The following is a 13,056-nucleotide window of genomic DNA, read 5'->3' on the forward strand; positions in this document are numbered from 1 at the left end:
TACAGGTCTAGACTTCATGATGATCATCTTCAAGCCAGACTGAGGGTCTCAACTGCTTCCTCTCTAAAGCCAAATGTGGTTCAGATTTATAAGAAGAAGCGCTGTCAAGTCTCTGGCCGAAGGAATAGGCAAAAGATGCCATGTTCAGAAGAACTGTTCATGATCTTCACTCAATGTTCTATTCATGTTCAGAAGAAATAATTAAAACTATTAATAATGACGTTTGAGGACTTTTTTTGTGAAATCCCTTATGTGGCCCTGCCTCACCCCGACTTTGCCTCCTGCGGCCCCCAGATAAATTGAATTTGAGACCCCTGTCCTACATGGAAGCTAAGCTGTCTTAGTTACACCTTCCACTTCTCTGTTGCATCTAAGTTAGATTTAGAAAGGTCATGATTGATGGGCATGACCTTAAATTAATTTTTTGGGAGAATTTGGTGGTTTCTATACAGAAGCTGCTGTTTCTGTACACATGTTATCATAATGAAGGGAATTTTACTTTTGAGTTTTTATTTTAGGCACTATGATTTCAAAATGGCTTTGAATAATAGAATTTCAGCTATGCAGTGTTCCAGCTTCACACTCACTGTGAATGTCAGTGTTCCTCTACCATGGCCCCAACGTCCCCACTTACTCCATCTTGCTCCCCTTAGCAAACCCTTCTCTTTTTTCTAATTACTGTAGTTTGTACACATACTTATAGTAGTATTAATGGTTTTGATTAATACAGATCACCTCTAAAAATTGACTCCCAAGACCTTTTACCAAGGTCCTTATGTACTTCCATCCCCTCCTAACCCCACCCCCTATTTCTTGATATTATTTGTTCTGTAGTCCAAAGTCAAACATCATTTGATACCTTCCATTGCCTTGTCTTGTGTCTCTATTTACCACATATGAGTGAGATTTGCTACTTTCTACTTTTCCTCTGACTTACTGTTATATGATACCCTCTGATTCCATCCACATTGCAACAAACCACTTGATTTCATCTTGTCTTATGGTTGCATAGTATTCTGTTGTGTATATATACCACAGCTTCTTTATTCATTAATCTGTCATTGGATTTTGGGTTGTTTCCATTATCATGACTAAAATGAACATATGTATGCATATGAGTTCTATTTCATTGACTTGAGTACCTTTCTTTATACTAGTAACATAGCATTTTGATGATGCTTTATAGTATAATTTAAAAACAGTAAATGCAATTATACTATTTTTTATCTTTTTTTCTTCAAATTACTTTGGTTATTTGGGGAGTTTTATGATTTCAGATGAATTTATTCCATCAGTATTTTTTATGAAAATTGCAAATTCATTAAACATTGAATCTATATACTATTTGGGGTAGGAAGGAATTAAGTTTTAAGGAAATTGATTTAACAGAACTTAATCCATATCTGATAAAGTTGTTGGCTGGCAGCTACAAAATTACCTACCCATCTTTGTCATTTTTTCAAGTTACTCTATTAGAGGTAATTCCTTTCCCCCTGTTCAGACTCAAAAACAGACATTAGGAAATTTGGAGTTATTGATGTAACAAATATGAGAGAAAAATATTATTTAGATATTCATAATCTAAACAGAACAAATTTTAGGGTTTTTTTTTTTTTTTTTTTTTGTGGTTTTTGGGTTACACCCGGCAGTGCTCAGGGGTTACTCCTGGCTTCATGCTCAGAAATTGCTCCTGGCAGGCACAGGGGACCATATGGGACGCCGGGATTTGAACCGATGACCTTCTGCATGAAAGGCAAACGCCTTACCTCCATGCTATCTCTCCGGCCCCAAATTTTAGGTTTTTATTTTTAAATCTGAGATTTCAAAAAGTAGGGAATTTCACCAACAGAACTAGAATACATTTCTTGTTTTTAGCTGTTAACTGGAAAGTACTAGTACAGAGTAACCATTAGTGTTTCATTCACACAATGGACTTCATCATGTTGGTAATTAGTTGAGTATGAGAACAGATACCTGCTTCCAACTCTGTCATTGTTGATATTTATAAACTCCCTATCTATTTTTCCTATCTGGCAGATAGGATACTGGAGCTGGAAAGCACGTGGCCAGACACCTGGTCACATCAAGAATCGGCAAGAGCCACCATTCGGACTTGGGTTTTTGGCTTTTAAAATTGCTTGCTCACTGTGGTATATTCCTGAAATTACCACCTGGATTTTAAATAATGTAAACAAGCTTGATAATTAAAATCAGCTTAATTATAGCTTTTCTAAAATAAGCATCATGGTTTCACTACTTTTCAGTTAGTCCTATGTGTCAGGAGCTCAGAAAAAAGTGCAGACTATGTCCAAAGAAGGATAACATAAATACACATAGTAGAAGACTATTCTTAGTTATTAGTTTGTTGAGTGTTTAAGCCACTTTGAATTAGATGTGGGAAGTGCCTCTTAGAGCTACTTAAAAAGAATAAGACTCCTTGGAAAGAAACCATCAGCCATGTTTTCTTTTCCAAAACATTTAAAAGAGGGGCTGGAATGATAGCGCAGCCGTAGAGCATTTGCCTTGTACGTGGCTGACCCAGGTTGGTTACCTAGCATCCCGTCTGATCCTCCATGCATTGAAAGAGTAATTCCTGAGCAAAGCTAGGTATACTATTACTTTGGCCACATGAGGAATAAGATTTCAATACATTTGAGGCCCTGAGAGTAGTACTTTGCAGTACTTTCATTTGGAGACTCTTTTGTCCCCAGTGGGAGATTTGGCAATATGGGGAGGTATTAATTGTTATAACTGGAGGCTGGTGATACCACTAATAATACTACAATATGCAGGATAGCATCCTGCAATAAAGGCTTACTCAGCCCCAAATGTCAGCGGTATTTCTTTAGAGAAAACCTGTCTTTAATGTTACCTTCAACTCATGGCTATAGGGCAGTGATGTATAAAATCTTGCAATCTTGGGGTCTGACATAGAATATGGCTTCTCATGGACTTCCTGCAGTCAACTTTCCTATATTGTATGATTCACAAGTGATGTGTAGATCCTCTTGGCCTGCTGAGGTGCCTGCTGTGATTAAGGAAGACTAGGGATAGATTAGTATATAATTGAAGAAATAGTAAATTACAATGAGAAAAGTTTTTTGACATTGATTTAAATTAATGTAAATGAATTGAGCTTTAACTTATTATTTTTTTAATGTAGGTGTACGAAGAATCTGGTCACTTTTACGAATGTCATTCCTGAGTGGCACCCACTTAATGCGTTCCACCTTGGCCCATGTAACTATTGCAAAAGCAAGCCACAAAAAAGAAAAATGGTATTGGAAAAGTAAGTTTAAATGACTTTACTAACTTTAGAACAAATTGGTAGTAGATTGATATTTTTGTGAAGTAGTGAATTGAAAGTGATGCCTTCCATATTGAGTTGTTCAATATTTACGTGGTGCCTCTAATGGGAGCTGTGGTCAGTAAGTGATTTGTCTCCACTTTTCTTTCAGTATAGTAAACTTCAGTTTCTCTCTGCCAGGCGCCAGGAGTCATTAGAATCCTTGAATTTCTTTAAATCAGTTTCTTTAAGAGCTAAAATAGATTCATATAAGATTCATATATATATCTTTTTTTTATTCTTTAAAATTACATTTTATTAATTTTACTCTTTTGTTTTGTTTTGTTTTTTGTATTTTTGTTTTTGGGTCACACCGGGCAGTGCTCAGGAGTTACTCCTGGCTCTATTCTCAGAAATCGCTCCTGGCAGGCTCAGGGAACCATAAGGGATGCTGGGACTCGAACCAATGACCTTCTACATGAGAGGCAAACCATTTACCTCCATGCTATTTCTCTGACCCCTAATTTTATTATTTAGGGTTTTTTATATATAATTTTTATTTTGACCATATTGGCTCTGACACCAACATGTGCCAGTTCTAAAATGATATCCTGACAACGAGGAAATGGAAACAACTTGGTCTAAGAGCGGGTTGTCCTACCTCACCAGCCAATGATAAGACAAACTCAGAATACATGTCACCCCTTGATCTGTGCAAAAGACAAGATTGCTATCTACAGATGACTGGACAATACGCATCCTGGATCTCTATCTTTTCCCAGATCTAAGCTTGTTAAACTATCTTCATATAAGCTTATTAGTGGTCTGGCCAAATACTATGCACAAGGGATCTTATGGGATTCTAAGGCTCAAAACCAGGTTGGCATCATGCAAGGCAGATACCCTACCCACAATTTCTCTTAGCTTGTGCCAAGTCCTGTTACCTCCCTCCCCTTTTTATTTCTGGTTTTGGGCCACATCCATTCTGGCTCTGCACTCAGGGGTCAATCCTGGCATTTCTTAAGGAACCATATGGGATACCGGAGATTGAACCTGAGTTGGCTTCATTCAAGGCAATAAACCCTACCTGATATGCTGGTGTTCCGGCACTCCAGGCCCCTTTATTTCCTTTAAATTTTTATTAAAGATACCATGATGTATGTAGATCACTGTTAATTCTACTTTTCTAATTTTCTTACAATTGAGGCAGTCCTAACTTGCTGTCTCCTCAGCTCTGAGAAGAGCCAAACTAAGAGTAAAGGGTTCCTTTCCCCTACAAGGCTGGAAATAGAAGCTAAAATGAGGGATAGGAGATGACTTCCAGAGCACACCGACTTTCCAGACCCCTCATAATGTTGGGCACAGCTCCAGTGAGATTGCATAGTATAGGCATTTAGAGAGTGTTTTGATAATTAATCTTAGGAGTTACCTTGAAAGGATACTCTATGGGGCCAGAGAAATAGCACAGCGGTAGGGCCTTTGCTTTGCAAGCAGTCGACTTGGGATGGACCAGGGTTCAATTCCCGGCATTCCATATGGTCCCCCAAGCCTGCCAGGATCAATTTCTTAACAAAGAGCCAGGAGTAACTTCTGAGTGCCACCGGGTGTGACCAAACACCAAAAGCAGACAAACCAAAAAAACGAAAAGGTGCCCATAAGAAGAACTATTGGGCCCGGAGAGATGGCACAGCAGCGTTTGCCTTGCAAGCAGCCAATCCAGGACCAAAGGTGGTTGGTTCGAATCCCGGTGTCCCATATGGTCCCCCGTGCCTGCCAGGAGCTATTTCTGAGCAGACAGCCAGGAGTAACCCCTGAGCATCGCTGGGTGTGACCCAAAAAAAACTAAAAAAATAAAAAAGAAGAAGAACTATTAGTACTTGCAGAGTTTGTCTGGTGTCCAAAGACTGTATGTCCCACTGTGAGGCTTATCCTTAGTTTAGTTTTGTTGACCCAGAGACATTCACTCTTTACATATCTCCTCTCCATACATTACATTCTTTACCTAATATTGACAGTAGGTTTTTAAATGGACCTTTCCAAGTGGAGGTAACAGGTAGCAATCAATTTTGCCACAGGCTTTATGAATTGATAGGAACAACAATAAAGTTCCAACAACATGATTTCTGTCCGCAAACAATACTGTATTCTGAAAAAAGTTCTGACACTTCTTCTCTGAGACCATTGTTTGAATTCTTTGGTTTTCCAGCCTGATAATTTTAGTCCAGCTCAGTGGCTGAGTCTTGACTGCAATTCCAGCAAGGCACAAGGTGGCACCAGCCCTGGCCAAACCACTCTTTCCTCATAGGACACATCACACACTTTCTGACTGAGATGATTAAAGATCTGTATTTGAACTGGGGCTGTGTCTAATTTGAAACTCTTCTCCCTTTTTAGTCTAACTCTTTTTTTTTTTTTCACTTAAAAAAATAACTAGACTGAGATTAATGAAAACCCTGCAGTGGTAACTCATGTATTGATCATATATTTTCTTACATTCTTCTGAATTATTTCCTTTTTCTCAGGTCAGCTTTATGGAAGTATTATGGTTTATAATAGTATTTTATTCTTGCAGCACTGCTCTACCATTACACACTGACAATGTCATTCACTCGTTACCCCCATTAAGCAGTCATCTGTAGTACATTTTACAGTCAGTGGAATCTCAGATTAGTGAAATACCGTATTTTCCGGCGTATAAGACGACCCCCTAATTTTGCAGTTAAAACATAGGTTTAGGCCTATATTCGCTGTATCAGACAGAACGTTCCTGTGCTGCAACTGTATGTACCACAGTGAGCCAATCACAACAAGCAAAGGTTCAAAGGTTACACTGTAATAGACTTCCTCTCTGACTCTGGCCAATCTGAGCAGGCTTTTTTCAGTGTAGATTCGGGTCCAAAACATTGTCTAATTCGCATGCATAAAAAGCCTGCTTAGGTTGGCTGAGTTGAGGTGTTCCGAGCAGCCTTGCAGTGATTGGTCCCTTATCATAAGCACCTTTTCTGGCAATTCCCTGGTGGCGTCAGTTAATCTCCCCCATTACATGAACCAAACAATACCCCATCCTCACACCCTAGTACTGAACCACCAACACGGTTAGCTGGGTTTTGCCAGAAGTGGCCCTTAGATCTCCTGAGTACTGTTTGAGAGCCCCCAAGAAAGAGATTTGGAAACTCTGCGGCCTGTTTTTTTTTTGCTGTTGTTGTTATTTTGTTTTGTTTAGCGGCATATTGAAACATTTTTCAGGATATACTCGGTGTATAAGACGACCCCCAATTTTCGGTTGACTTTTTTTGTTTCAAAAGTCATCTTATACGCTGGAAAATACGGTAGGTATACTTCCAAAATGGGAGTTTAGCAAGCATTTCAGATGGTTTTTGCAGGTGTTTTTCTTATTTTGGATTTTGGTTTTGGGGCCATACCCAGTGGCACTCATGGTGTACTCTTGGCTCTGTGCTCAGAAATCACTCCTGGCAGGCTCATAGACTACATGGGATGCCGGAGATTGAACCTGTGTTGGCCATGTGCAAGGCAAACTCCCTTCCCACTGTGCTATCGCTTAAGCCCCAGTAACTTTTAATTAAAACTTAGAAAATGCAAGAAGAGAAAGAGGAGGTATGTGCTTAAGAGAGAACATAGACTTCTCCAAAGTAAAAGGCGCAAGCAAACAAAGAAACACAGAGACAAGCTAGCAAGATAGATGATCCAGGGAGAATGCAGGTTTGAAGAGCAAGCCTTAGGCCTTCTTTATAGATATTTACAGTTTGAAGTCTTCATTATTTGCTAACAGAATGACTGGCAAGAGCATGATTTACAAATGATCTTCCTGCCAGTCTGAAGATTGCATTTTGGACATTGATTCAAGTTCATTTTAGCTGAATAAATTTTGATTAGTAAGGTTTGACAGCCGTTTAAATATTGAGAAAGAATCACTATTTTTTCTTGGTTTCTGAGAGTTTTGTTTTATTTTAGGCCCATCTTGTGTTCTAGTTTCTGGCTTGAATTATTACTATAATAAATATATATTTTAAATTATTGGTCTTCTAGGAAATCAGCCAGTATATTCTATTTTCTTATTAACTTAATGACAAATTACACTTTCCCTGTGAAGGAACTATTTTTTTTTTTTAACTTATAATATTTTATTATTGTGAGGCCGGAGAGATAGCATGGAGTTTGCCTTGCATGCTGAAGGACAGTGGTTCGAATCCCGGCATCTCATATGGTCCCCCAGCCCCACCAGGAACGATTTCTGAGAGTAGAGCCAGGAGTAATCCCTGAGCACTGCCGGGTGTGACCCAAAAACCAGAATATTTTATTATTGTGGGGTTAAAATGATAGCATAGCTGGTGGCATGTTTTCAAAACCCAGCATCCTCTATAGTCCTCTGAGCACAGCCGGGTGTGGTCCCAAAACAAACAATTATTTTTTATAAATACTTTAATTGAATCGCTATGAGATATACAGTTACAAAGTTGTTCATGACTGAATTTCAATCATACAAGTCTAATACACTTCCTGCCACCAATGTCCCAAATTTTCTTCCAGCCTTCCACCCCTACCTGCCTGCCTCTGTGAAGCATTCTCTCTCTCTCTCCCCCTCTCCTTCCCTCTCCCTCCCTCTCTCTCCCCCTCTCCTTCCCTCTCCCTCCCTCCCTCTCTCTCTCCCTCTCTCCCTCTCTCCCTCTCTCTCTCTCTCTCCCTCTCTCTCTCTCTCTCTCTCTCTCTCTCTCTCTCTCTCTCTCTCTCTCTCATCCCTCTCTTTCTCCACTCATTGTTTCTTTTCGACACTCTGATTTGCAGTATTGTTACTGAAGGGATATCCTGCATATCACTATCTTCTTTCAGCACACACTTGTCCAAAGTGATCATTTACAACTATCATTGTAATAGTAGTCTCTTCTGTCCTAACTACTACTTCGCTATTTGTAGTAAGCTTCCTACCATGGGTTGATCTTCTTGACCTTCGACTCTATTGTTTTTTGCATATTATTTCTATCTTTTTTATATATTTTAAGGTCCTCACTATATTCTGAGATAACTGAGAGTAGACCAAATTACTAGTAATTGTTTAAAAATATATTTGAATATTTTAGCTTTGCTGCTTTGTTTCACAAACTCCTACCTCATATAATAAAGCAATCTATTTGAGCACTGGATGCCAAAGAAAATTCAGAAGGTCTGTATATCTTCGATTCAGCAAAGTAGTTAACCAAGAGATTTCTTTAGGCCAAAGCCTATAGAGCAATTTTTGTTTAATGGTCTGTGTTAGGACCTTATTGCATAAAGACTTCCAATAATAGTGATTCTGTTCCAAGAAGGGTATCCTTAGAGGTGTTCTCCATTTCTAATGTAAAAGGCCATATCTGGTGGTCCTTAAGAAAGTTCAGTTCAGTTAGCCTTCATAATATCATACGTGACTTACATCAGGCCATCTTTTGTAAAATTAGACATGTGACATTAATTGTATTTAACTTCTCTTGCCCTTCTTTCCCACAGAGTATCTTCCATATTCATGTTGCACTTTGTGGAAGGCTTACCACATAATGACTTGCAGTGCTATTCATTTCATTTAAAAAGATGTCTTTATCAGATAACTACAGTAATTCAGTACCGAGCAAATAATCATTTCATAACGTGGATTTTAGATGCTGATGGTAAGTGTTTTTTTCTTTTATAATAATAGAGACTAGACACTAGTTTTGAAGGTTGTTTTCACTACAGACTTAGCTTAGGCTTTTGTATTTATTTGTATAAGCATTTTCTTTTGTCAAATAGTGGGGTTAGGGCCAGAGAGATAGCACATTGGTAAGGCATTTGCCTTGCATGCAGAAGGACAATGGTTCGAATCCTGGCATCCCATATGGTCCCCAGCGCCTACTGGGGGTGATTTCTGAATGTAGAGCCTGGAGTAACCCCTGATCCTGCCGGATGTGACCCAAAAACCAAAATAATGGGGTTAGATATGTGTTATTTGACAGTTTGCTTTTTGGTTTTTTTTTTGTTTGTTTGTTTGTTTTGGTTTTGGGCCACACCCGGTGACACTCCTGGCTATTCACTCAGAAATAGCTCCTGGCTTGGGGGACCATATGGGATGCCAGGGGAATGAACAGTGGTCCGTCCTAGGTTAGCACATAGCAAGGCAAACACTACTGCTTGAACCACCACTCCGGCTCCTTGACAGTTTGCTTTTTTACCCACTTAATATCTTTGTTTTTTATTCTTGTATGACTAATATTTATTCAGTACAGAAAAATAAATTATGCCAATTTACATTTTTTAGATAGATAACTACTTTATTTTGTTATATTTTAGTTTGGGAGACATACCTGGCAGTGTACAGGGATCATTCCTGTCTCTGTGCTCAGAGATCACTCCTGATGAGCTTGGAAATATGGGGTATTGAACAGGGACCCTTGCATGCAAGTCAGGTGAAAGGGACTTCCTGAAAAGAAATGGGAGGTCAGACAGTATAGGAGTTTAGACACATGGCTTATAAGTAGCCAGGCATAGATTTGGGTCCACAACAGCAATGCTCAGGGGTTATTCCTGGCTCAGCACTCAGAAATTATGCCTGGCAAGCTCGGGTAACAATATTGGATGCCAAGGATCGAACCTGGATCAGCTATGTACAAGGCAAATGCCCTTCCTACTATGCTATCATCCAGTCCCCAGATATCAGTTTTTATTTGTGGACCACAACTGGTAGTGTCTAGGCCTTACTCCTGACTCTTCTCTCAGGATTACTCTTGGAGGATTTCAGGGATCATATGCTGTACAGGGAATTGAACCCAGGCTGACCACATTCTGGTATTTTTTTAGTGCAGGGGACAGAATAATCTCTGTTATCTCTCATCTCATTCTCATTTGATAAATAAGAAAATGTTATTTATAAGAATCAAGAAATTGGTAAATTGAGGTTGCAAACCTCTTTATTCTTAGAGATTCATACATACAAAACAACCCATTTTCTGATGCTATTAGATACACTGGGTGATGATTGTAGTCTAATCCCAAAAGTTAAATATACTTTTGTATTATTTTTTATTTTTTTGTTTGTTTGGGGACCACACCCAGTAGTGTTCATGGCTCTTAACTCAGGAATTATGTGGTACTGGGATTGAGCACATGGTTGACCGTGTGTTAAGGCAAACACTACCCACTGTACTGTTGCTCTGACCAGTGTTTGTCTTCATTTTTATGAATGCTTTGAAAAGTGGAAGATAACTTCAGTTTTCAGTACAGGTCATTTGTGCTTCAAAATAAGGACTTTGACATCTGGTAGAGAAAAATGGTTCTGTTAAGGACAAGAGATATTGCGTGGTCATTTTTTCAGTATCTAAAGTTTTCTCTTTCCCTCCCCCAGGAAGTTGGCTGGAATGTGATGACTTAAAGGGGCCATGTTCTAGGAAGCATAAGAAATTTGAAGTGCCTGCATCAGAGATTCATATAGTTATTTGGGAAAGGAAAACAACCCAAATGACAGACAAAACTACTATCTGTCATCCACTGATAAAGACTATTGATCAGTATGCTTTGGGTGATGAAAAACAGTTATCTCCATCAGTGAATTTTGTGAGTCATCCCACCTCAGCTAAAATATCCTCAGGAATTCACACCACAGATATATCCATTGCTTCGAATACTCTTTCACAGGATGCAACTAACGCTCGTGGACATGATGCTGTCTTTTTGACACTTGAAGAACTAGATTTCCTATTAAAAAATAAGCCTGTAGCAGAAGACAAAAGTGTTGTCAAGCTAGATACTTTTTCATCACATGAGTCAATAAGGCCTTCAATATCAGCTCCATGCAAGGAAAAACTCACCCAAGATGAATATGTGGCTTTTAGATTTCCATCTCCAGTCATAAATACAAATGCACAGTCAGTGCAACTAAGTACAAAACACACCGTCAATGCTAGCACCGTGAAGGCTGTCGACACTCATCCCATACAAGGAAGTACAGAGCAGCATACTGTCAGTGGTAGCATGGTGCAGACTGTTCACATTGCTGATCCTATACAGGGAAGCACAGAGCACACCATCAGTGTTAGCACGGTGAGGACTGTTCATGCTGCTAGTCCTATCCAGGAAGTAAAATCAGTAGAAATCAAGGGTGTAGCTGCTCCAGAGAAAGACACTTCATTAAAACAGTTTCTTTCACCAAAAATTCAGACCCTAAATCTAGTACACAGCCCATCTTTAGAGGCAAATTTGAAGAAAAAAGAAATGAGGGCATCTTCCCAAACTCAAACAGCCAAATTGCTACAGAACCCATCTCTGAAAGAAAATCAGAAGAAACCATTTGTGGGCAGTTGGGTTAAAGGCTTACTAAGCAGGGGTGCTTCTTTCATGCCACCTTGTGTTTCTGCGCATAATAGAAATAAGGTGACTGACTTGCAGCCGTCTGTTAAGGGAGCATGTAACTTTGGTGGCTTTAAAACTAAAGGTAAGAATCAGAAGGCTAGTCGGGAATCCAAGAAATTTAACAGAGGTGCAAGTAAATCATTGGGTGACACAGCCTCTCAGCTACATGCTAATGTTAATGTTGGTGCAGAACTTTTGAAGAAATATAGAACTGCCTCCTCTAGAAGTCAGCTAAATCATGGTTCTCATGAAAATAAAAATGATGTTTCTCTTGAAAACAGTGTTTCTGCAACAAACCACAGAGACTCTGTTGAGGCTCAAATCCATAAACTTCGTCTAAAACTTCTTAAAAAGCTCAAAGCAAAAAAGAAGAAATTAGCTGCACTTACATCTTCACCCAGAAATGAAACATTTTCAAGTGAAAGTTTAGAAGGGTCTCAGGGTTCTCCAAATGAATGTGAGTCAATAGAAGACTTACTAAAAGAACTACAATATCAGATTAATACGGCCGATAATAAATCTGAATGCACCACAGTCTCTGGTGTTTCATCCTATAGTAGTCAAACTCATGAAGAAATTTTAGCAGAATTGCTGTCTCCAACAACTGTTGTTTCAACAGAGCTCTCCGGAAAAGAGGAGGCTGACTTCAGATATTTAGAAATGGGGGATAATCACATCCTAGCACCAGTAGCTAGTGAATTAAACAGTAACCTCCAAGACACTCCTTCAACACAGGACCATAATTATTGCAGCCCTAGCAAGAAGAATCAGTGTAGAGTTCAACCAGACTCTCTGAGCTTGGAGAATTCTCTGAAAACTGATATTTTTGATGAGTTTTTTTCTACTACTACATTCAATAATTTAGCAAATGACACATTAGACTTACCTCATTTTGATGAATATATCTTTGAAAGTTGTTGAATTATTTTTATTTTAGTCTAATATTTATTGCTCTTATGAAATTTACTTTGTTTTTAGGTAATGTTCAATAAACTTACTTTGTCATGAACAGAATCTATGCTGAAGGTCATACTCTGGGTTCTTCCCCAAAAGCATGTAAGGTCTTATAAATCACAGTGATCAGGGATTTGTTCTCCTGATTGTACTTCACCTTGTGGTTGGAGAAATCAATGAGAATTTCAAAATGTTAAAAATAAAAAAGTATTGTCTGGATTCTTGCAGATTGTTTATTTACATACATTAACATGTACATATTAGATTTTATTATGATTGTCAGGAAAAACATGAGTTTGTGAATTGCTAATAATTTGGTCTTTTTTTTTTTTTTGGTTTTTTGGGTCACACCTGGCGGTGCTCAGGGATTACTCCTGGCTGTCTGCTCAGAAATAGCTCCTGGCAGGCACGGGGGACCATATGGGACACCGGGATTTGAACCAACC

The 13,056-nt window shown here is 38.9% G+C and overlaps 1 protein-coding gene across 1 annotated transcript in view; it reads left to right on the plus strand.

Annotated features, from left to right (window-relative positions):
* The window catches only part of USPL1 (ubiquitin specific peptidase like 1), a 33,840-nt gene extending 21,011 nt beyond the window's left edge, over window positions 1-12,829 (plus strand). Inside the window, exons 6-8 of the mRNA XM_049778888.1 lie at window positions 3,164-3,289; window positions 8,786-8,943; window positions 10,653-12,829. Coding sequence (XP_049634845.1) covers window positions 3,164-3,289; window positions 8,786-8,943; window positions 10,653-12,577 — 2,209 coding nt within the window. The 3' untranslated portion in view covers window positions 12,578-12,829. The remainder of the gene's footprint in view (window positions 1-3,163; window positions 3,290-8,785; window positions 8,944-10,652) is intronic.
* The last annotated feature ends 227 nt before the right edge of the window (window positions 12,830-13,056 follow it).

This window comes from Suncus etruscus, chromosome 8 (assembly GCF_024139225.1).
Source record: "Suncus etruscus isolate mSunEtr1 chromosome 8, mSunEtr1.pri.cur, whole genome shotgun sequence".
Taxonomy (NCBI): domain Eukaryota; kingdom Metazoa; phylum Chordata; class Mammalia; order Eulipotyphla; family Soricidae; genus Suncus; species Suncus etruscus.